The 24,038-nt window shown below is 44.6% G+C and overlaps 1 protein-coding gene across 1 annotated transcript in view; it reads left to right on the forward strand.

Moving 5' to 3' along the window:
* LOC126176012 (collagen alpha-1(I) chain-like) overlaps window positions 1-24,038 on the forward strand; it is a 1,061,651-nt gene that overhangs the window by 429,844 nt on the left and 607,769 nt on the right. Inside the window, exon 3 of the mRNA XM_049923130.1 lies at window positions 16,934-17,056. Coding sequence (XP_049779087.1) covers window positions 16,934-17,056 — 123 coding nt within the window. The remainder of the gene's footprint in view (window positions 1-16,933; window positions 17,057-24,038) is intronic.

A 24,038-nucleotide genomic window follows, 5' to 3' on the forward strand; every position in this document is an offset into this window, starting at 1 on the left:
ATTTATATAATGCAGGAAGAGACGACGTAGACATATTCGTTCTTGAGGAGTACAGCAATAAAGACAATTTGCAGGAATATAAAAAAAATGGCTCTGAGCACTATGCGACTTAACTTCTGAGGTCATCAGTCCCCTAGAACTTACAACTACTTAAACCTAACTAACCTAAGGACATCACACACATCCACGCCCGAGGCAGGATTCGAACCTGCGACCGTAGCTGTCGTTCGGTTCCAGACTGTAGCGCCTAGAACCGCACGGCCACTCCGGCCGGCCTGCAGGAATACAGATTTAAACTATGAGCACCAGCAGCGGTGGATGTGAGAGAAGGAATGGGAACAGAAAGAAGCACAAGTGTTGAAGATAGGAGAAACGGAAGGCAGTAGACGCGTAAATTGGAGAAGGTTGGAGCATTTGCTACACTGTTTGACAGAGGGAAAATTGGGCACATACGTTAACTTTTGGTAAAACGCGTTGTAAGGAGAACAGAAGGAAGCGTTTGAGCTGCTTCTTAAAAGCAAGACGACACTGAATGGTGCGCAGAGTGTATGGTAGTTTGTTTCAGTGGCGGAGTTTGCGAATGTTTTCATTTACGGATGAGCACACCTAGAGTGCTAGGTAAGAGGGGCCTCGTGCTTCGAGCATAATAAGGTGGCAGGTACGTCATGTGTGTAGCGAGGTGATCCTGCGCCTTTGGCGGAACAGCCAAACATGCGCCACCCCCTGCCTCTCCCTCCCCCCAAAAACGCGGTTTTGCAATTTTTTCTACAGAGCTTAAGGAATTTTTTTTGTTATTTTAAGCGTATATTCAATAACACAATGTTAGTTAAATGAGCTACCTAGATGAAACATACTGTAGAGAAGAAGTTAAATGTAAGATCGTAGCAAATAAATAACAAATAGCGTAACTTGTTAAAACAGTTTGCAGTAAAACATAATCTGTGTCTTATTGCTGATGGCGGCTACTATACACTGAATTTAGTATGTTGTATAACAAAGGGATAAAATATGGGAAGCGAAAGCCTGACTATAACTTGTACAGAAACCAGACCGCAGTTGCAAGAGACGAAAATGAACCATTGGTTGAGGAGGGAGTGAAACAGGGTTGTAGCCTGTCCCCAAAGTTATTCAACCTGTACATTGAGCAAACAATGAAGGAAACAAAAGAAAAACTTGGAGTATGCATTACAGATCATGGAGAAGAAACAGAAAGTTTGACATTTTCCGATTACAATGTTATTATGTCAGAGGCAGCAAAGAAATTGGAAGAGCCGTAGAACGGAGTAGACACTGTCTCGAAAGGAGATCCACAAAAGCAAAACAAGAATAATGAAATGTACTCGAATTAAATTAGATGATGTTGAAGAAATTACATTTAGAAACGAGACACTTGTAGTGGTAGATGAGTTTTGCTATTTTGGCAGCAAAATAACTAATGAAGGCCGGCAGAGGGGTTGTAAAAAGTACAGGGTGATTCAAAAAGAATACCACAACTTTAAAAATGTGTATTTATTGAAAGAAACATAATATAACCTTCTGTTATACATCATTACAAAGAGTACTTAAAAAGGTTTTTTTCCACTCAAAAACAATATCAGAGATGTTCAATATGGCCCCCTCCAGACACTCGAGCAATATCAACCCGATACTCCAACTCGTTCCAGACTCTCTGTAGCATATCAGGCGTAACAGTTGGGTAGCTGCTGTTATTTGTCGTTTCAAATCATCAATGGTGGCTGGCTTGGTTCAAATGGCTCTGAGCACTATGGGACTCAACATCTTAGGTCATAAGTCCCCTAGAACTTAGAACTACTTAAACCTAACTAACCTAAGGACATCACAAACATCCATGCCCGAGGCAGGATTCGAACCTGCGACCGTAGCAGTCCCGCGGTTCCGGATTGCAGCGCCAGAACCGCTAGACCACCGCGGCCGGCCTGGTGGCTGGGAGAGGTGGCCGAAACACCATATCCTTAACATACCCCCCATAAGAAAAAATCGCAGGGGATAAGATCAGGGCTTCTTGGAGGCCGGTGATGAAGTGCTCTGTCACGGGCTGCCTGGCGGCCGATCCATCGCCTCGGGTAGTTACGGACAGATCAGTGCCAATGTGGTGGCGCTCCATCCTGCTGAAATATGAATTGTTGTGCTTCTTGTTCGAGCTGAGGGAACAGCCAATTCTCTAACATCTCCAGATACTGTAGTCCAGTTACAGTAGCACCTTCGAAGAAAAAGGGACCAAAAACTTTATTGGCTGAAATGGCACAGAAAACGTTCACCTTAGGCGAGTCATGTTCATACTGAGTTGTTTCCCGCGGATTCTCAGTGCCCCATATACAGACATTGTGACGGTTGACTTTCCCGTTAGTGTGGAAAGTTGCTTCATCACTGAACACAATCTTTGAAACGAAAGATTCATCTGTTTCCATTTGAGCAAGGATAAAATCACAGAAACAGCGCCTCAAGCGAACAAATGTACAACTAAATGAAACTTTATAGCTCCCTTAATTCGCCGACAGATAGTGCTTAGCTCTGCCTTTTGTCGTTGCAGAGTTTTAAATTCCTAAAGTTGTGGTATTCTTTTTGAATCACCCTGTATATTGGTGCAATGGCTAGAAAAGCGTTTCTCAAGAAGACAAATTTAGTAAGATCGCGTATAGATTTAAGCGTCAGGAAGTCCTTTCTGAAAGTATTTGTAAGGAGTGTAACGATGTATGGAAGTGAGACGTGGACGGTCAGATACCCTCTGACAAGCCAAAACATTATGACCACTGCCAACTGCTACGTCGGACGCCGCCTGGTGGCGTTGGTGTGCACGTGACGCGGTAACAGAAGTATGTAAGCGGAGCGGACGTGGACGGTGGTCACCCTAACGAAGCAACTCGAATGTTCACGAACTACTGTCGTTAGCATCTACGGAAAGAGGTAAGAGGCCAGTGAAAGTATCACTAGGGGCTGAGTGGTTGCACGTGCGCGGCTTTTCACAGAACGTGGGGTTCAGAGGCTTGTCTGCCGTGTAAAGTAGGTCTATGGCCGATCTGTGGCATATCTGCTGAAAGAGCACGATGCTGGTGCACGCACAAGAGTCTCGGAGCACACCGTTCATCGTACATGGCTGAACATGGAGCTTCGTAGCAGACCATCCCTACGTGTCCACATGTTGACCCAACGACATCGTCAATTACGATCGCAGTGGTCACGGGACCATCGGCATTCGACCGTCGATCAAGGGAAATATGTCGGCTCTTCCGGCGAATCACATTTTTGCTACACTAGGTCGACGGCCGTCTCGACAAACGCCGACATCGAGGTGAACGGCGGCTCGAAACGTGCAGCGCACCGCGGACGCAGGCTGGTCGGAGCGGTACTGTGCCACGGGAGACATTCTCTCGTTCTTGCATGAGGCCTGTGGCAGTAATCGAAGACACGCTGGCAGCTGCGAACCACGTGTATCCCTTCGTGCTTGAAGTCTTCTACGACTGCGGTCACATCTTTCATCAGTATAACTGTCCGTGTCTCGGATCCAGAAAACTGTGCTACAGCGGTTTGAGGAGCGTTATAGTGAACTCACGTTGAAGTTTCGGCGACCAAATTCGCGTGATGTAAATCCTGTGGGACTCATTTGTGTCGCTATTGGGTGCCATCACCGCGTACGCTAATCAGCGGATCGTTATCTACGCGAATCACATGACCTGTGCGTAGACACTTAATGTCACAAACCTACCAAGAAACTGTCGGACCCGTGACACGCAGAATCGGCGATGTATTTCGTTCCAAAGACGGACAAACAAGATAGAAAGCAGGTGGTCACAATGTTCTGCCTCGTCAGTGTAGATTTAAGTACTAGCAAGTCTTTTCTGAAACTGTTTGTATGGAGAGTTACCATAGACGAAAGTGAAACATGGACGATAAACAGTTTAGACAAGAAGAAAATGAAGCTTTTGACATGTGGTGCTACAGAAGAATAACGACGATTAGATGGGTAGATCACAGAACTAATGAGAGACAAGAATAGAGCTGGGTACAAAAGAAATTTGTGGCATAACGTGACTGGAAGAAGGGATCCGTCGATAGGATACGTTCTGAGACGTCAAGGGATCATCGATTTAGAACTGGAGAAAAATGTGGGGGCTAAAAATCGTACAGGAAGAAAAAGATGTGAATACAGTAAGCTGATCCAGAAGATTTAGATTGCAGCAGTTATTCAGAGTTAGAGAGACTTCTACAGGATACAGTAGGTCGGAGAACTGCATCAATCCAGTCTTCGGACTGAAGACAGCAGCAGCAACAACAACAACAATAGCTTAATAAAGAAGAGATTTTATTTGCTCTTCATATACTACTAATAGGACATAAGTTATTAACTGTAAATAAGAAAAAAGGTGCTTCCGTTAACCGCTGAAAACACATTCGTTTCTAAGACGTGTGTTTTTATTGTAGTTTTACTTTCCATTTCCTTGCTTTGAGCGAAGCAAATTCATTGATTGTGTCATCGAGAAATTTACCAGCTGTGTCGTATTCTTACGACAAAATAGCTGAGTTTAACAATCTGCTTCATCTATACTGGACCTTGGCTATTTTTTATCACCTTTAATTTTCTGAAAGTGCTTTGACAAGATACTTCAGTCAAAATCCTGAGAGTTATTTCGGTGTTTCGATAACCGATACTTGGAAGAAAAAAATCGTTAAAGTATCCGAATGGCATGATGTGTCAGTGTTCTTCATCGTTTGGAAAGCCGCTGTTTCGTTAACTAGTTCTGCTTTATCGGTGTTTCTTCTACATTTGGCCCAAAAATCTGCTACATATTTTCCAAAATAAGATACCGAGCTTTCATTTACGGCATTCCTGTGTGTGTGCACGAGCAGCTTTTCTGTGCACAGCACCATCATCCGCGAAAAACCTCATGAAACTGTCGACGTTATGCATTAGGTCATTTATACGAGGGCCATTTCTTTTTTTTTCAACGTCCGATCGGCCGCGGAATGAAACAACAGTGAAAATAAAAAATATTTAATTTGGAACATTTAGCTACAACGTCCAGTTACTTCTGTACATAGTCGTAGCTCCGACTTAGAGATTTGTCGCAGCATGGTGCCCAGTTTCCAATTACCTCGTCACAGGAGCCAGCCGCATGTGGTTTTCGTGAAATCCCTACGTTGGTTAAAATGTTCACATGTGTGTGAAATCTTATGGGACTTAACTGCTAAGGTCATCAGTCCCTAAGCTTATACACTACTTAACCTAAATTATCCTAAGGAGAAACACACATACCCGTGCCCGGGGGAGGAATAAAACCTCCGCCAGAACCAGCTGCACAGTCCATGACTGCAGCACCCTAGACCGCTCGGCTAATCCCGCGCGGCCCCTACGTTGGTCCGTGGCTCGTTGTCTGTACGAAAATGCTGCTTTTATAACCAGAGAAGAAAACCAGAGGGAGCCAAGTCCGGGCCGTACGGCGGGTGACCAAATAATTCCCATCAAAAACGCTGTAGAAGCGTCTTCATTGCACCTGCAGTGTGCGAAAAATGGTTCAAATGTCTCTGAGCAGTATGGGACTTAACATCTGAGGTCATCAGTCCCCTAGACTTAGAACTACTTAAAGCTAACCAACCTACGGACAACACACACATCGATGCCCGAAGCAGGATTCGAACCTGCGACCGCTGCAGCAGCGCGGTGCCGGGCTGAAGCGCCTAGAACCACTCGGCCACAGCGGCCGGCTGCAGTGTGCAGCAGAGAATTGTTACGACGAGGGAAACTCATGACAGTTACGTTAGGGGGGCTGCATGGAACCAGGCGACACCCATTCTAAAGGATTTCTAAACATCTCTACGTGCCCACTGTGCGCTCAGAACTGAAAAGTGCGACTTGACGCGATAGACGGGCATACTGCAGGCACTATGCAATACGTCTGGGCAGAGCTTCCCTGCATTTTCATGGTAGTTTTTTAATTTCACAGCCGATCACACCTTGAAAAAAAAAATAGCTCACATATTGTAACATTCTGTACACTCGTATTTCTTTTCTTAGGCAGCAGTGCTTTAGAGTTAAGATAACTAACAGAATTCTGTCACTGGGCCCTGCACTCACGCATTAAACTCTGCCTCCTCGGCTTTCTTGTGACTCCGCGACTCGCGACCGTGTGCAGAAACTGGCAGCAGCGTGCGCCCGGGTAGTTGTACGTCACCGCTCTCCCAGCGCCTTCCGCCGTGTGTCAGCTCGGGGCCAGACGGATGAATGCAGCTGCTCCGCTGGCTGTTACCGGGGCCCGCTGTGTCAGATAGCGAGGCGCACAATGAGCTGGGGGCTCCACCGCCAGGGCCGCACTTTAATTAAGTCATTCGGCCGTGAGATGGGTCCCGGTGATCCGGTTCCCCTCGGGCACATTACAGTTTCCCGTTCAGAACGATCCACCTTACCGCGGTAAACTAATTACGTTCAAAGTTATAGCAGATAGCTTTAAGGTAATAGTAACCATAGTAACCAGAATTTATATCTCATCAGAAATGAAAAATTATATCCCCATTATTTCATACAAGAAAGGCCTTGAAATCAGACTCTCATCACATTCACGGGGTCTTGTTACAAGACAGAGGTACTGTTTGGTACTCCTGGGGATGCCTGTTGGCGTAAAATCATTCTCTTCTGGCTGGTTACTGGCACCAACATGTTTATTAATTTTTTAGTTCATTTTCTGTTTGTAGGATGAACTGCGGTTGCGGTAAAACTCCACGACGTACAATGAGCCCCTATAGCCACTGGCTGTAATAGAGACACTTTTGCAGACGCACTGGTCGTATGGTAGATACTTTTGTAGGCATACTGTACGAATCATAGGCACTTTTTATAGTTATTATGGGTACAACCCTCACATAAAGAAAAATATGAAATCGACATTTGTCCGAAAGTTGTTCGTTTTTGAGATGTTTTAAGCAAACTTTCAATGTTAGAGCGAAGAGAATCAAACCAACGTTTATATGAATCGTAGATTTAGAGAGAGTTTTCGACAGTGTTAACTGGCTCTCTCTCTCTCTCTCTCTCTCTCTCTCTCTCTCTCTCTCTCTCTCTCTCTCTCTCTCTCTCTCTGAGTGCTACGGGACTTAAAATCTGAGATCATCAGTCCCCTAGGCTTACAACTACTTAAACCCAACTAACCTAAGGACGTCACACACATCCATGCCCGAGGCAGGATTCGAATCTGCGACCGTAGAAGCAGCGCGGTTCCGGACTGAAGCACCTAGAACCGCTCGGCCACAGCGGCCGGCAGTGTTGACTGGAAAGCGCTCTTTGAAACAGTGAAGGTAGGAGGGTTAAAATACAGGGAGCGGAAAGTTATGTACCAGTTGTGCAGAAAGCAGGATGCAGTTATAAGAGTCAAAGGATTTGAAAGGGAAACAGTGCTTGAGATAACGATGAGGTATGGTTGTAGCCTCTCGGCGATGTGCAGTCTGTACATTGAGCAAGCAGTAAAGCAAGTTAAAGTTCTGGGAGAAGGAATAAAAACTTTTTAAGTTTTGTCGATGACATTGTAATTCTTTTCAGAGAGAAAAAAGAATAAGTAAGAGCGGCTGAACGGAATGGGTGCTGTCTCGAAAAGATGTTGCAAGATGACCATCAACAAAACTTGATGAACGGTGATGGAATACAGTGGAATTAAACCAGAATTAAATCAGGCGATGGCAAGGGATATAGTTTAGCAAAGGAAACACTAAAAATAGTAGATGAGTTTTGCCATTTGGACAGGAAAATAACTGAGGATGTCGAAGTAGAAAGGATATAAAGTGCAGACTGACAGTAACAAGGAATGCGTTTCTCAAAATGACCAACTTGTCAACATAGAATACAAACTTAAGTGTCAGCAAATCTTTTCTGCACGGAGTGTAGAATTTTGAGGAAGTGGACAAGAGAAGAACAGAAGCTTTTGAAATGTGGTGATACATAAGAATGTTGAAAATTGGACAGGTAGATGGAATAACTAAAGGGAAGGTACAGAATCGAATTGTTTGAGTAATACTCAAACCTGTCAACACCTACCTTCTGTAGAATGGGAATAATGTGCTATTATTATTTGAGACCCATCGTTCATATTATGTTGGAGCTCCGTTAAAAGTGGAACCTGCAGAACACGTCACTCCTTCATACCCAGTGATACACTGCCGGGAAAATAGCGCAACACCCTCAATCACTGCGTTGAGCGGCACCAGTGTGTAATATGGTGAAAAGTGACGGGTCACAGCGTCGAGACGGCACTCGGGAGTCGCGTCTGTACGCCCTCTGTTTTGACTCTACTGCCAGTAACTGTGCTGAGTTCAGAGGTGAACAGTGTTCACAAAATTCATTCTACAGTACAACCAAGCCCCAAGGACGATTACGTATTCCTTTTGAACTACTCCAGCCATTTGAAAGGGCTCACACTGTGAGCCAGTGGTAGGATGGATGGACGTATCGACCGATTGCCGCACATGTTGGGCACGGTGTATCGCTGGCGTGTCGCTGCTTTCCACAGTGGTCTGTGGGACGCTGCCACGCCTGTAGACGAGGCTCCAGACGTCCGCATAGTTCAGACGCACGTCAAGATCGGCCTACTGCGCGAGCAGCGTTGGCTAACGGAACATCGTCCAGGAACGAAATAAGGGCACATGTTGCACCTGTGGTGTAGTCAGGGACCACTGGAAACCGTCCACTTGCAGCTGGATTAAGATCACCAGCCGCCACAACTCTCGTGTCGTGAAACGGATGGTGTTTTCAGTGACGGCAGCGGGTCCTATCTGTACGTGAGTGATGGATGTAGACCTTGCGAGATGCCTATTGTAGAGTGCGCTCGCCAACGACACACTTGCTTCATGGTGTGGGGGACAACTCATGGTCGCATTTGCTGTTTCTGCGGGGTAAAGTAACCGTGCGCGGTACACTGGAAAGGCTGTTATCCTGCCCTACTGGCCTTTCTTTGACAAGAAAGTAGGGTGGCTTTTCAGCACTACAGAACACGTTCTCATACGGCTGGCGCGACACAACGTTCTCTTCGTGGTGTACAACTTCCCTGGCCAGTAAAATCACCAAATCTCTCCCCAACTGATTACGCAAAGGGACATAATGATGGGGAACTTATTTGTTCTCCAGGTACTGCAAGAACGATTCCCGAATCCCAATAAAAGACTCGAGATGGTTGGGAAAATGCCACATGGCACTTTCATCATCCTTTACGTGCGAGAGTACACACTTGCGTTGCCACCAGGGAATACACTGTGTACTTATGCGACTGTTTTGGGCATTCTTTACTGTGACCTGCGTATTTCATTTGGTCTGAATGTCTTAACACATACTCCTACAACGATGAACTACCTGTCACCACTTTTTGTCAATAAATTGGCCTTGTGCGGGAGCGTGTTGCGTTTCTTCCCAGCACTGTAGTGTGTTTCCTGGGTAAATTCTGCATCACCTTTTCAATTAATCCGATGTATTAACCACATAAATACTGAGAACTCCGAGCGCACTAGTACATGTTTGAATTCCTTCAATGACCTCGGAAAGCAACAGCGCTACCAATCGTTCATCAACCTTAGTTGAAATAAATATTTCTCACGGTTGCTGGAGACGCAAAAATTCTCTTTCTTACTTGGAGCAAACCTTATACAAAAGTCGATTTAGTCAATTTGTGCCGGCCGAAGTTGCCGTGCGGTTAAAGGCGCTGCAGTCTGGAACCGCAAGACCGCTACAATCGCAGGTTCGAATCCTGCCTCGGGCATGGATGTTTGTGATGTCCTTAGGTTAGTTAGGTTTAACTAGTTCTAAGTTCTAGGGGACTAATGACCTCAGCAGTTGAGTTCCATAGTGCTCAGAGCCATTTGAACCATTTTTTTTGAGTCAATTTGTTCGCCTTGTAATGGTCAGTATAGCAATACATTCGCAGATACAGTTTCTGTTTCACTTCTTCTTGCTTTTGCCTGCTCCCAGCACTTTTCCTCTGGCTACTCCTTCGTTCGCCAAGATTACTAATCCTGAATACCTGAGCACATGATTGGTTGATGTACTTTCGTGCCAGAGGTTTCGTCCGTGCGACGGAACAACAAATTTCAACGCACGGGAGAAGCGAGAGTCGCCAGCTAAAAAACTGCTGCGAGAGAAATTGATAGCAACAGTTGCCAGTGAAACGACATCGGGGAAATGGCTCCCATATTTCCGAGGCCTAATACGGGGGTAATGTCACAGGGCTAGCCGACTCGCGTGCTCAACGTTTGTCAACCTGCGTCCTCCATTTTCCTAATTACGTCACAGTGGGAGGTTAGTGCTTACGCACCGAGATATCGACTAATCCTGGTTGCTACGACGAACGGACGTTCTTTTCAGCAGGTTGATGGCCAACCTTGGAAGAGTGGCAGGGACGTCTCAGCGTCATTTTTGTGTAAATGAGACTCTATGACCGTACTGAGGTGCGGTTACTAAGACTTTAAACTGAGCGCTCGGAAACAACGAACTGCACTTTAGGAGGAGAAAACTCTCACGGAGAATTCGCCAAGTGTTTCAATCGCACGGCTACGTGATCATCGCTTGAGCTGCTAGTTTGACAAACGATGAGGAACAGCAAGTAGCACTTTCACTATAATTTGCAAACCATCAGGAACGCTAGAACGTTGTAAAAGTTGGCCACCATTTCCATATCTCAGGCAACGTACTATGGATTTTCAAGTAGGAATTAGATATGTAACAAAGAAGAAGTGTTAAACAGATCCAAACGAAAAAGTGTCGCACTGAAATACTGGCAACCTAACACAAAGTTTATCATCACACCGAACAGTAATTCAGTACAAAGAATAATAATAATAAATCAATAAACAGAAATAGAATACTTATATATTTCAGCCACATTGTTAACAATGAGAAGAGAACGGGGATCGTGGCGGTCACAAGCTGTTAGCCGGAACAGTCCCATCATTCGTCCGGTACAGCAGGGGACAGAATGAGAATATCCACATGAGCATCGCTGTATCAGCTCCGCAGTACACCAGTAGTAGCCGTCCAGCTGTCATCCACATTACCAAGTTATAACACCGAAAAAACAGGTGGACGAACCTTGGGCATGCCTGCAAAGAATAGAAATCTGTCTCGAGGAAACCTTTGATCTTGGACTTCAAAGCATGTCTTGTTTTAGAACTACCTTCAGTTATTACGGAAGGTAATCGAAAACGGACATGCACTGTTTCCCTGAACTATGGTTAGGAGCGCGTTTCTCATTTTACACAGTGCGCAGTGTCAACAAGAAAATTGTTTAGGGAGTAGACAGACTGAAATTTCAGCGAAAGAGTCCCCAATTTGTTAAATAGACGCTTACTTGATGGGTGTGAATCAGCACCGCATTCGGTTTCGTTTTCAGGCGTAAATACCTATCGCGCCTGAAAAGGTGACAAGACGACTTGAACAATTATTGTCCAACTCAAAGGAAATCATCCCTCAGACACTATTTTTAACAAATTAACTTGGTTTCAACATTGCTAGGAGTGTCTTCTTCAGAATTTAAAACAAAAAATGGTCTATATTCCATAACATGGTCATTATTCTGTGACCATTTTCTATATTCTATGACTATGGTCTATATTCTATAACATGGTCATTATTCTGTGACCATATTATAGAACATAGACCATTCTTTGTTTTAAATTCTGAAGAAGGCACTCCTAACAGTGTTGAAACCAGGTTAATTTGTTAAAAATAGTGACCGAGGGCTGTTTTTCTTTCAATTGTAACTTTTCACAGTCTCTGAACGTGCAGCCATGTACAAAATTTTGCAATTATTGTCCAATTTTTTTATTGATATCTTGTTCAAAAATTTTTGGAAACGTAAGGAATTCGAGAGTAGTCTCACTCGTAAGTGGAAACAGTATATCGCAGTTTGGCTTCCAGAAGGGTTGCTCGACTACGAAAGCTATTTATACATTCACTCATCAAATAGTACAAGCCCTAAATAATAACATATTGTCAGTTGCCATTTTTTGTGATCTTTCCAAGGCATTCGACTTTGTAGATCGCGATGCTCTCTTAGAAAAACTCACGTTTGATGGGACTGATGGCTTTATGCACAGCTGCTTTGCATTATACTTAAAGAACAGGATGTGAAATGTTGTGCTGAATTTTGAGTCCACTCATATTCCGTATACGTGTGAATGGCATTATACTTAACATTCAAGATGTAGATAGAATTTGTGCTTTTTGCAACTGTAAAATAATAGTTTACTTTTATTGAAACAATACTTGCTGCTGCTTGTCTCAATCTGTTAAAATTCCATAGTGCAATACGTGTTTCGGCAAATAATTTCCGCTGTCAAGAGTGTTTTCAAATTTTAATTGAATGTAAGAGTTGTGAACTTTGTCATGCTTGCCTTGTGTGTGTCTGTGTGTGTGTGTGTGTGTGTGTGTGTGTGTGCGCGCGCTGATATGCCGTTCCGGAATATTCACAGCAATGGGAAAACGTGAACAATGTTATGTCTACTGATATTTCGTTGCCATACATTTATCATCACTTACACCGATCCATACTCTGTCAAAAATTGAAATATAAACAAACAAGACTCTGCGACTCTGTTTACAGTTTGTTAGCAAATCACTGATGCTACTTCCTCAACGTAGGGAAATTTTTAATAATGTAAAGAATATTAGTAGATTACCTTATTATTCTTATTACATGCTTCCTTTATCTATACAACAGATCTGTTTTTTTTATAAGAATAATGTTGAAACATCCGAGGTAATTCACGGAGTCATTTCCGAGTTTCCCATCTGGTATTTCGCTATCACGCAGGTATTTGTCTTCAAAAATGTCCATTTCTGCTCCTGCACTTCCTATATCTTGTTTTTTAAAGCTCAGTTCCAATTCCTAAATTGGTGTCATGTGACGTGACACTACAGCTCATGTCGTAAGCCTTTTATGTGCTAAAGCAACTTCGTGCTGCAATCACTTGGTGTAGACATTCCGGCCAGCTTGTGGAACATGGATCATTCCCGGCACGTCATTTTATAGAGCCGAGCGTCTGTAAACGGTTGACTGCCAATGATTACACTGTGTAGTTAGTAGTTATTTCTGCTGCAAATTTTTCAATCTAGTCAATGCTGATGATTTTAAACATATACGTAGATTAAAACTGTGTGCTGCAGTGGGACTTGAACCGGCGACCTGGAGAGCAGGGCGCGTAACGACTGGTTTATCCAGTACCGACTCGCGAGTTTCAGCTGTCAGACAGCTTCGGAAATACAGCGCGGAGTAAAAGATTCATTCTGGACGTAGTGTTTTAGAAATTAAGTCTCCGAAACCTGTGGAAAGGGAAGTCTACAATCGACGTGTACTGATTTGACAGTTTTCGTTTTGGGCAGTGAGTCAGTGGCTTCCGATGAGAAAAGCATTCAATAGATAAGGGTTTCCGGCGAGTGGCGTAACATGGAAGTCGACAGTAACTGGAAGGGACAGGAAAAGCAAAACACTGGACTCGTGAACAGACTGAAATGGAGGGCGCGCTTTTGGCTGACATCTGGCGGCTGGAACGGCCACCCGACACCCGACACCAGTTGCAAGTTGCCTCTCTGACAGCTGCCAGGGACGACAAACGTTTGGTTGTATTTCGCACAATTATTGACCAAGTTCAAAAATTTAAAATGCTGTCGTAGTCGACTCATCGAAAGGTGTAATCTTAAGTGAAAGGTGTAACACAGTATGAGAAATATTCAAGTTAGAGATAGTGTGTATCACTTCCAACGAACTTTATACACGATTTCAAACCTTCTTGAAACTTCTTTCCGCTGACACTTCCCAGAGTATAGTGAAAGGAAAAAAGTTAATCACTTTTGCTGTTCGTGTAGTAACACTTCAGCATCAAGCACGATGCTTTAATTTATTATTCTGATAGCAAACATATTTCACAGACAGTATCAACATACAGCCGAAAGTACTTGTACGAGACGTAACGCAAGAGATATGACATCAGAGAAGTTACGAGATGAGTAAAAAAATAAAAACTATCTCTTCTTAAAGCGGAGCGCATATAACCTAGATTCTGTTTATCCGTGGTGTCGTAGATTCTTCTTTTTCCCCACCCTGACTCGAGCACAAACTACCCCCATAAGGGGGGTAGCGCGTCAAACGGGCCGACTTGGAGCAGGAAAGGCACCAGAGCACATTTTATTTTCTACTGTCTATACTTTTACAAATAAATTCATAAAACTTTGTCAGCATGACCAGGAAGGATCCAGGATTCACACTCATAGCAGTGGAAGTGCAAAAACATAATAAAATAATTTTTTTTTTAGATATGACATTTCCTCATTTTTTCACTTACTGTTGCCTCCATTTGTTGCTATAGGTACATTTTTCTTCACAAGTAAGAGAGATTCTTTGAAGAATTTTGTACAGCATACAAACCATACTTACAGGTGTATGAAACTCTAGAATTTTCCAAATCTATTAAAAACTGTGGTAAAAATTGAGCTAATTAACTAAAAAATTTGATTTTTTCCAAACATAAAGTTTAAAACGTAACAGCTCATTCATTTTCTCATAAATTAAATAGAATCTAGAGTTTCAGACACCTGTAAGTATGGTTTGTATGCTGTGCAAAATTCATCAAACAGTCTCTCTTACTTATGAAGAAAAGTGTACCTATAGCAACAAATACAGCCAATAGCAAGTGAAAAAATGATGAAATTTCACATGTAAAAAAATTATTTTGTTATGTTTTTGAACTTCCGCTGCTACGAGTGTGAATCTTACTTGTAAAAGTATAGACAGTGTGGTAGAATCGTCACGCGCTCCGCCTGCAACGTGACGATTCCGTTTCATACTCCTAGAACTTGTAGTTATTACTTTGCTTCCCTAGCGTTTATCCCGTCTAGTTTATTTTATCATTTATCTTCGAGACGGGACGCCGTACGAGACGTCACAGTCGTCAAAGTAACTTGGGGAAGGGCAGTCTCGTGCGCCATCGATCTGTGAGTAGTGTACACTCGGTACCGTTTGTGATCGTACTGTAACTGTTTGTGTACGGTATTCCCTGGGATGGAATTTGGAAACCAGCTCATCATTTGCCTAAACGAGCGTGGAGAACCGCCTGAAAACCACTCTCGTGCTGGCCGGTGTACCAGACCGCGGCCGTTAATTAACCGTACGGATACTGGAGGATATAAGATGAACATCAACAAAAGCAAAACGAGGATAATGGAATGCGGTCGAATTAAGTCGGCTGATGCTGAGGGAATTAGATTAGGGAATGAGACACTTAAAGTAGTGAAGGAGTTTTGCTATTTGGGGAGCAAAATAACTGATTATGGTCGAAGTAGAGTGGATATAAAATGTAGACTGGCAATGGCAAGGAAAGCATTTGTGAAGAATAGAAATTTGTTAAGATCGAGTATAGATTTGAGTGACAGGAAGTCGTTTCTGAAAGTATTTGTATGTAGTCATGATTGGATGTGAAACATGGACGATAAATAGTTTTGACAAGAAGAGAATAGAAGCTTTCGAAATGTGGTGCTACAGAAGAATGCTGAAGATTAGATGGGTAGATCACATAACCAATGATGAAGTATTGAATAGAATTGGGGAGAAGAGGAGTATGTGGCACAACTTGACAAAAAGAAGGGACCGGTTAATAGGACATGTTCTGAGGCATCAAGGGATGACAAATTTAGCATTGGAGGGCTGCGTGGAGGGTAAAAATCGTAGAGGGAGACCAAGAGATGAATACACTAAGCAGATTCAGAAGGATGTAGTTTGCAGTAGGTACTGGGAGACGAAGAAGCTTGCACAGGATAGAGTAGGATGGAGAGCTGCATCAAACCAGTCTCAGGACTGAAGACCACAACAACAACAACGGATACTGCGTGATATCCAACGGTTTGACAGGGGCTGGCACAAGTTCTACATCTACATTTATACTCCGCGAGCCACCCAACGGTGCGTGGCGGAGGGCACCTTACGTTCCACTGTCATTACCTCCCTTTCCTGTTCCAGTCGCGTATGGTTCGCGGGAAGAACGACTGCCGGAAAGCCTCCGTGCGCGCTCGAATCTCTCTAATTTTACATTCGTGATCTCCTGTGGAGGTATAAGTAGGGGGAAGCAATATATTCGATACCTCGTCCAGAAACGCACCCTCTCCAAACCTGGACAGAGAGCTACACCGCGATGCAGAGCGCCTTTCTTGCAGAGTCTGCCACTTGATTTTGCTAAACATCTCCGTAAAGCTATCGCGATTACCAAGTACCTGATTGCGGTTGCGTATCACCGATACTTTCGTCGTAGGGACTACTTTTCCCGTGTCGGTAGCAGTGCGCTCCCGATGCGGCGTCCCAGCGTGTGGACGCGACCGTGTCCGCCGCGCTACCAGCGGAGGCCGGTATTTAGCGTCGCGGAGGCGCGACGGTGGCGCCGCGGCGCGGGGGAGGGCCGCAGCGCCGGCTATAAGCGCCGCCGGCCGCCGGCCCGTGGCAGTCGGTCGCTCGACGTCCGCAGTCTGGGAGGCGGGCTTCCCCACACGCGCGCTCCCCACACACGCGGCGGCACGCGGCTCGCGGGCGCGAGTCCCAGCAGACTGACCAGCGCCGCCGTGTAATACTGCTGTTGTAGGACTCGCGTCGTACAGTTGTAAACAGTGCCGTAATTATATGAGCGGCGGAGGAAAGTATGCGTGCCTTCGTTCACACACACACAAATTAAAACTGTATAGTCTCGGCATGGCAGTAATAAACGCGTAGGAGACACCGAGCACGACAACTGCTGACAGTAAACAGCCGGTCGGCGGCCACTGGGGATGCGAGTGGCAGCGGCGCGCGTTGCGCTAGGGCAGTGAGGTGCAGGTGCAGGCGCAGGCGCAACAGGTGGCCGCTAGCTGCTGTGTGGGCGTGGCGCGGCCGCCGCCATGTGGACTCACCTGGTGCTCTTCCTCACTGTGCAGGGCGCGCTGCAAGAGCTCAAGCTGTACGGCAACCCGGCGCTCGCCGAGGTCCAGTGCGACAACTCCTTCCAGGTGAGTAGCCCGCTCCGCTGCCCGCCGCTCGCTGACCGCTGCAGTCCCCAGGTAAGTCGGCCAGCCTCGCATGTTTCTCTGCTTCACGCGACTCCACCTCCCCCCCCCCCCCCCCTAAAGAGTACCCCGTGGGACAGTGTCTGGATTGAAGAAAAGTGACGGCATACCGCCTTTACCACAGCCATTCATGTTTTATTAATTTTGGCCACCAAACCGAGATGCCAGTTTCACTGTTCATTACAACTTATGTTTCAAGCACTACTCGATTTTATTACATTGCTTCACGAGTGGAGTACCTAGTCGCTTGTTAGAAACACCACTCGAGCCCCATCCAACTTTCATGCCCAATCACATCAGTACCATCTATTCACCAAATATCGTATAGTCTGAAACCTCTCCTCAGAAAAATTATTGAATTACTGTGCTGATAAACCTCTTACATTATTTGATTTTCAAGCAGCTGAGCAAAACTGAACGTACTCGGACCTTTCGCTCTTTACGTATTCTGATCAACACTAAACTGACACGCAATATTTTCAGCGCAACGCAATCTGACTTTTAATAACCCCTACAAAAGAATGGCCCTGACTAACAATAACCTGTACCTTTCATGAATCACTTACCTCACAAAAATCTTCGTTACTCGAACTACTGCAAGACAGCGAGCGCCACTACTGCCAGCTAAATAAAAGATACTAACTAATGAAGTCACTAACTACTGATAGGCGTAGTTAGCAAATGAAAGATTTTGATAGAGAATAAACAATGTATTTACCTTAATAGTGTTCAAAAGTCATATATATATATATATATATATATATATATATATATATATCAGTTCATGACATCCAGTCTTACAAATTTACTGTCTCTGATGGACACACGTCCAGATCATCCGCTCTCAAAACTCCGCCATCTCTCTCCCCTCATCCACCACTGCTGGCGGCTCACCTGCAACTGCTCAACGCTACACGCTGTTCACATCCAACTACCCAACACTACAATAGCGAATATTACAAGAATGCCAACCAGCCACAGACTACACACAGCACAGCAAGTGATTTTCATACAGAGCGCTACGTGGCGTTACCAATATAAAGACCTAAACAGCCTACTTACAAGTCTTCATTTCTTGATCTGATTCGACTCTGAGCTATCTCCTTATGCTGTGACAAGTGTCATCTAAGACGATCAACTCAGTACAGTGGACCACCAGTTTTTTTACACACTCGGAGGAGCTGGCGGTAAACGAGCCGCACAAGTGTTTCGAGCAGTGACCGGGACGAGTGCAGATGTGAACGGAGTCAGATGGCTCCTACAGTCAGCGTCTTGGGTGACTACCCAGGTCTGCAGCGTCCCCACCGTGATCTCGCAAGTAGACGCCTATAAAACTGCCAATCGATTATCACTGAGATGCGCAGCCTGAAGTACAGCGTCCAGCGTGAGAAAAAAGTGGCCCACGGACACGCCACAACATACACTTCCCTAGCAGTGCGAGCAGTTTCATTCGAACCTCATAACCACGAATAATTTGCCTCGATACTCATCTAACTGTCATTTTTAAGTTCCGAACATACTCTTGCACAAGCTCCCTTTCTGCCTCGTGTTGATGATTTAAAAATATTTACCGCATTCCCGAAGAACTAGCTTCCAGAAAACATCCCATTCCCACAGACAACACGTTGCCGCCTGTTTACGAGTACTTCCCAGACAGCCTCATCGGACTATCTGAAAAAATTAGCTGACGCATTTTTGTGAAGACTATGTCAAAGCTTCTCTGAAGTCCAGTAGTGTCCATAGTGTGGCCTCACTGTTGTCGACGGCACTTTTCAAATCTTCAGCTACCGTAATTATTGCAGTGTCTCTCCTATGGCGTTTACGCAAAACGGCGTCAGTAGAGGAGTAAATTAATGATTTATCTTAAATGTGTAGATCGCGTCATCCAACAGTAGACAAAGATAGCTTTACTACAACAAAATGTTCGTAAATAGAAAATAAGCAAGACTTTTAGATAAATAACGGGGTTGTGCAGCAGCTGAATGGGTTGAAAATAAATAAATCGCCAGGTCCTGATGGGATTCCAATTCTGTTTTACAGAGAGTACTCTACTGCATTGGCTCCTTACTTAGCTTGCATTTGTCGCGAATCTCTTGCCCAACGTAAAGTCCCGAGCGACTGGAAAAAAGCACAGGTGATGCCTGTCTATAAGAAGGGTAGAAGGACGGATCCTCAAAATTACAGACCAATATCCTTAACATTGGTTTGTTGTAGGATTCTCGAACATATTCTCAGTTCGAATACAATGAATTTCCTTGAGACAGAGAAGTTGCTGTCCATGCATCAGCACGGCTTTAGAAAGCATCGCTCCTGCGAAACGTAACTCGCCCTTTTTTCCCATGATATCTTGCGAACCATGGATGAAGGGTATCACACGGATGCCATATTCCTTGACTTCCGGAATGCGTTTGACTCGATGCCCCACTGCAGACTCCTAACTAAGGTACGAGCGTATGGGATTGGTTCCCAAGTATGTGAGTGGCTCGAAGCCTTCTTAAGTAATAGAACCCAGTACGTTGTCCTCGATCGTGAGTGTTCATCGGAGGTGAGGGTAACATCTGGAGTGCCCCAGGGAAGTGTGGTATGTCCGCTGTTGTTTTCTATCTACATAAATGGTCTTTTGGATAGGGTGGATAGCAATGTGCGGCTGTTTGCTGATGATACTGTGGTGTACGGAAAGGTGTCGTCGTTGAGTGACTGTAGGAGGATACAAGATGACTTGGACAGGATTTGTGATTGATGTAAAGAATGACAGCTAACTCTAAATGTAGATAAATGTAAATTAATGCAGGTGACTAGGAGAAAGAATCCCGTAATGTCTGAATACTCCATTAGTAGTGTAGCTCTTGAAACAGTGACGTCGATTAAATATTTGGGCGTAACATTGCAGAGTGATATGAAGTGGGAGAAGCATGTAATGGCAGTTCTGGGGAAGGCAGATAGTCGTCTTCGGTTCATTGGTAGAATTTTGGGAAGATGTGGTTCATCTGTAAAGGAGACCGCTTATAAAACACTAATACGACCTATTCTTGAGTACTGCTCGAGCGTTTGGGATCCCTATCGGGTCGGATTGAGGGAGGACATAGAAGCAATTCAGAGGCGAACTGCTAGATTTGTTATTGGTAGGTTTGATCCTCACGCGAGTGTTATGGAAATGCTTCAGGAACTCGGGTGGGAGTCTCTGGTCGAAAAGAGACGTTCTTTTCGTGAAGCGCTACTGAGGAAATTTAGAGAACCAGCATTTGAGACTGACTGCAGTACAATTTTGCTACCGCCAACTTATATTTCGCGGAAAGACCACAAAGATAAGACAAGAGAGATTAGGGCTCGTACAGAGGCATATAGGCAGTCATTTTTTCCTCGTTCTGTCTGGGAGTGGAACAGGGAGAGAAGATGCTAGTTGTGGTACGAGGTACCCTCCGCCCCGCACCGTATGGTGGATTGCGGAGTATGCATGTAGATGTAGATGGCGAGGTCATCTTTGTGTTCTGAGTTCAGTTTGTAAGAAGCACGCCAGTCGACACCACATGGATTCCAAAACTACAACGAATATTTTAGCAACAGCGATGGTTTCTGTCACTTCAGTGGTGGCTGTTTTCCTGGTGTGTGAGACGAGAAAACCGCCAAGTTCGGGCAGTCGACTTCAGTATTCAAGTCGTGAACTATCTACTGCGGTTCATACAGGTTGACAGGTGGAGGAACTCTGAGACAGACAGAAACAGAGCTTGAGTGTTCGTGCGTGCATGATGTACGAAGACGAAATTAATGGAGCACCTCAATTTCACTGCAATTGAATAACTTCCTGAGTTTCCTCAAAACCTTCATTTATGTCCACAAATGGAAACGCTAACTTTTAAGTTCCCGTTCCGGTCTTGCGAGGTGTTACTAAAGTGTTTGTTGAAAGTGGCATGCCCCCATTTGTTGTCGTTATTTCTTGTTGTTTTATCAGAGGTTTCTGTTACTAGTTTCTGAACACGTTTAGAAAAATAAGGACACGCCCTTTTACCGAAATGTCTTCCTAGAAACATATTGCACTGCACAGCTCTCGAAACCAGTTTGTAGAAACAGGCGTTAACTGCTACCTGTCTGTGCGGCGACAAGCTGTGATAACGGCCGAGATAATGCGTCTTCTTGGGGCCACTGCCCGGTCGATATCAGATGTGTGAAACTGGGTCAGGCTTACTGTCTGTCGTTTCACTGCTGCCTCTCTTATCGATCTTCCTCGGCCGCATCTCCATGTCTTCTTTATATTTTCACTTCCTTGCAGCGTCCCTATGGAGTCAGATGCAGCGTAATCCTAAAGAAGAAACTATTTCTATCGCCATTCTGGGAGAGCATCTTCACCTATAACATGGGTCTTCCGGAAAGGTCACTTTCCTTCTACTTAACCAGAAGTTCAACAGGATCATGGGGTCGCTGATATTTCTTTGTTGTATAGTATTCTTGAAAGAGTTTGAATAAAGAAGAAGAATTGGATTCGTGTAATCCCTCATCGACGTGTACACAGAAGTGGAACAAAAGCTCAGAAATAACCAGAGTCTGGAACGACATGCGACTTACTTCACCAATGAAACCACTTCCGCGTCCGTCCGAAATTATTTGGAGATTTACTTACTTTTTTAGTTATTTATTTCTTCATTCGGTGATCTCATAATGGTGCAGTATTTGTCAGCATAGTATAATGAATATAAATAGTTCCAGTAAGCGTGTACGCAGACTATATCAGTATGTTTTATGAGGACGGAACAGGTGGTCATCCGTGGCTTTGCTGAAGGAACGATGCCGTCATTTGCCTGAAATGTTTTAGGGAAAGTACGGAAAACCTACGTCATGATGGCGGGACGGAGTAAAACCCGTCCTCCTGAATACGGGATCCCTGTTGTGAAACACTCGATTGGTCACACACGCTTTGCACCAAATACCTCATAACATGAAACATACTTTTGCACTGCAACGCCGCACACACTGTGGACGCCCGCTGGAGACTCCAGGGCCACGAACATGCGCCTATCCAAGTCCACCCTAGAGGCCGTTAGAAAAACTCAGTCAGTATCCCAAGTGACGAGCAAAGTTCAGCTCAGGAAAATGACAAGACATTAATGTCATGCGCTACAGATCGTGGCACAACTGCTTATAAGAGCATTGTGATAAGCATCTTAATGTGACAGGGTTTTGTAGCTGTCCCCTATCGTTATTAAACCCTATTTTGAGTCCTCTAAGTAATTTCTAATTTTGTAGTGTACATTACTTATACAGCATGTTTTAGCTACATTTTTAAGTAGATGTATTTTCATAATCTCCTTCATATCCTTCATAATTTGTTATTCAGTTTTATTCCCTTATCGAAAATGTTGTTTTGAATTTTTTGCTTTGTTTCTTCGTGGTAAATGCAAGTGAAAACTGGCTCTTGTTCCATGATTGAGTATGGAACTGGTAGTGGATTAGTAATGTTTGCCATGATATACACAACACTTTAGTAGATGTATTCACTTGGTGTATGTAGTAAGGAAGTCAGATTTTTTACAGTTCTTTAAATGAGCCCAACTAATAAATTACTTTCACTATTAGAGCCCTTTTCTGCAGTCTGAAATTTGTGTGCAAGTTTTGTGCTTTTCATCCTGATAAGAGAATCCCATAGATAAGAACTGCATGTGGCGCATTTCGTCTGATGTTTCGACAGATATATTGGCAATTTCCTTTTTGCAACGTCCAGCTGCTAGTCACGTCTTTCATGCGACGCCCAGCATCAATGGAAAGCGTCGGTTCGTTTCTCGTTACAAGCAAAATTACACTACAGGCCATTAAAATTGCTACACCAAGAAGAAATGCAGATGATAAACGGTTATTCGCTGGACAAATATATTATACTAGAACTGACATGTGATTACATTTTCACGCAATTTGGGTGCATAGATCCTGAGAAATCAGTACCCAGAACAACCACCTCTGGCCGTAATAACGGCCTTGATACGCCTGCGCATTGAGTCAAACAGAGCTTGGATGGCGTGTACAGGTACAGCTGCCCGTGCAGCTTCAACGCTATACCACAGTTCATCAAGAGTAGTGACTGGCGTATTGTGTCGAGAGAATGTGCTGGCCAGGGCAGCAGTCGAACATTTTCTGTATCCAGAAAGGCCCGTACAGGACCTGCAACATGCGGTCGTGCATTATCCTGCTGAAATTTAGGTTTTTGAAGGGATCGAATGAAGAGTAGAGCCATGGGTCGTAACACATCTCAAATGTAGCGTCCACTGTTCAAAGTGCTGTCAATGCGAACAAAAGGTGACCGAGACGTGTAACCAATGGCACCCTATACGCCGGGTGATACGCCAGTATGGCGATGACGAATACATGTTTCCAATGTGCGTTCACCGCGATGTCGCCAAACACGGATGTGGCAATCACAATGCTGTAAACAGAAGCTGAATTTATTCGAAAAAATGACGTTTTCCCATTTGCGCACCCAGGTTCGTCGTTGAGTACACCATCGAAAGCGCTCCTGTCTGTGATGCAGCGTCAAGGGTAACCACAGCCATGGACTCCGAGCTGATAGTCCATGCTGCTGCAAACGTCGTCGAACTGTTCGTGCAGGTGGTTGTTGTCTTGCAAACGTCCTCATCTGTTGACTCACAGATCGAGACTTGGCTGCATGATCCGTTACAGCCATGCGGATAAGACGCCTGTCATCTCGACAGCTAGTGATACGACGCTGTTGGGATCCAGCACGGCGTTCCGTATTACCCTCCTGAACCCACCGATCCCACATTCTGCTAACAGTCATTGGATCTCGACCAACGCGAGCAGCAATTTCGCGATACGATAAACCGCAATCGCGATAGGCTACAATCCGACCTTTATCAAAGTCGGAAAAGTTGTGGTACGCATTCCTCCTCCTTAGACGAGGCATCACAACAACGTTTCACCAGGCGACGCCGGTTAACTGCTGTTTGTGTATGAGAAATCGGTTGGAAACCTT

Source organism: Schistocerca cancellata, chromosome 3 (assembly GCF_023864275.1).
Source record: "Schistocerca cancellata isolate TAMUIC-IGC-003103 chromosome 3, iqSchCanc2.1, whole genome shotgun sequence".
NCBI classification, from domain to species: domain Eukaryota; kingdom Metazoa; phylum Arthropoda; class Insecta; order Orthoptera; family Acrididae; genus Schistocerca; species Schistocerca cancellata.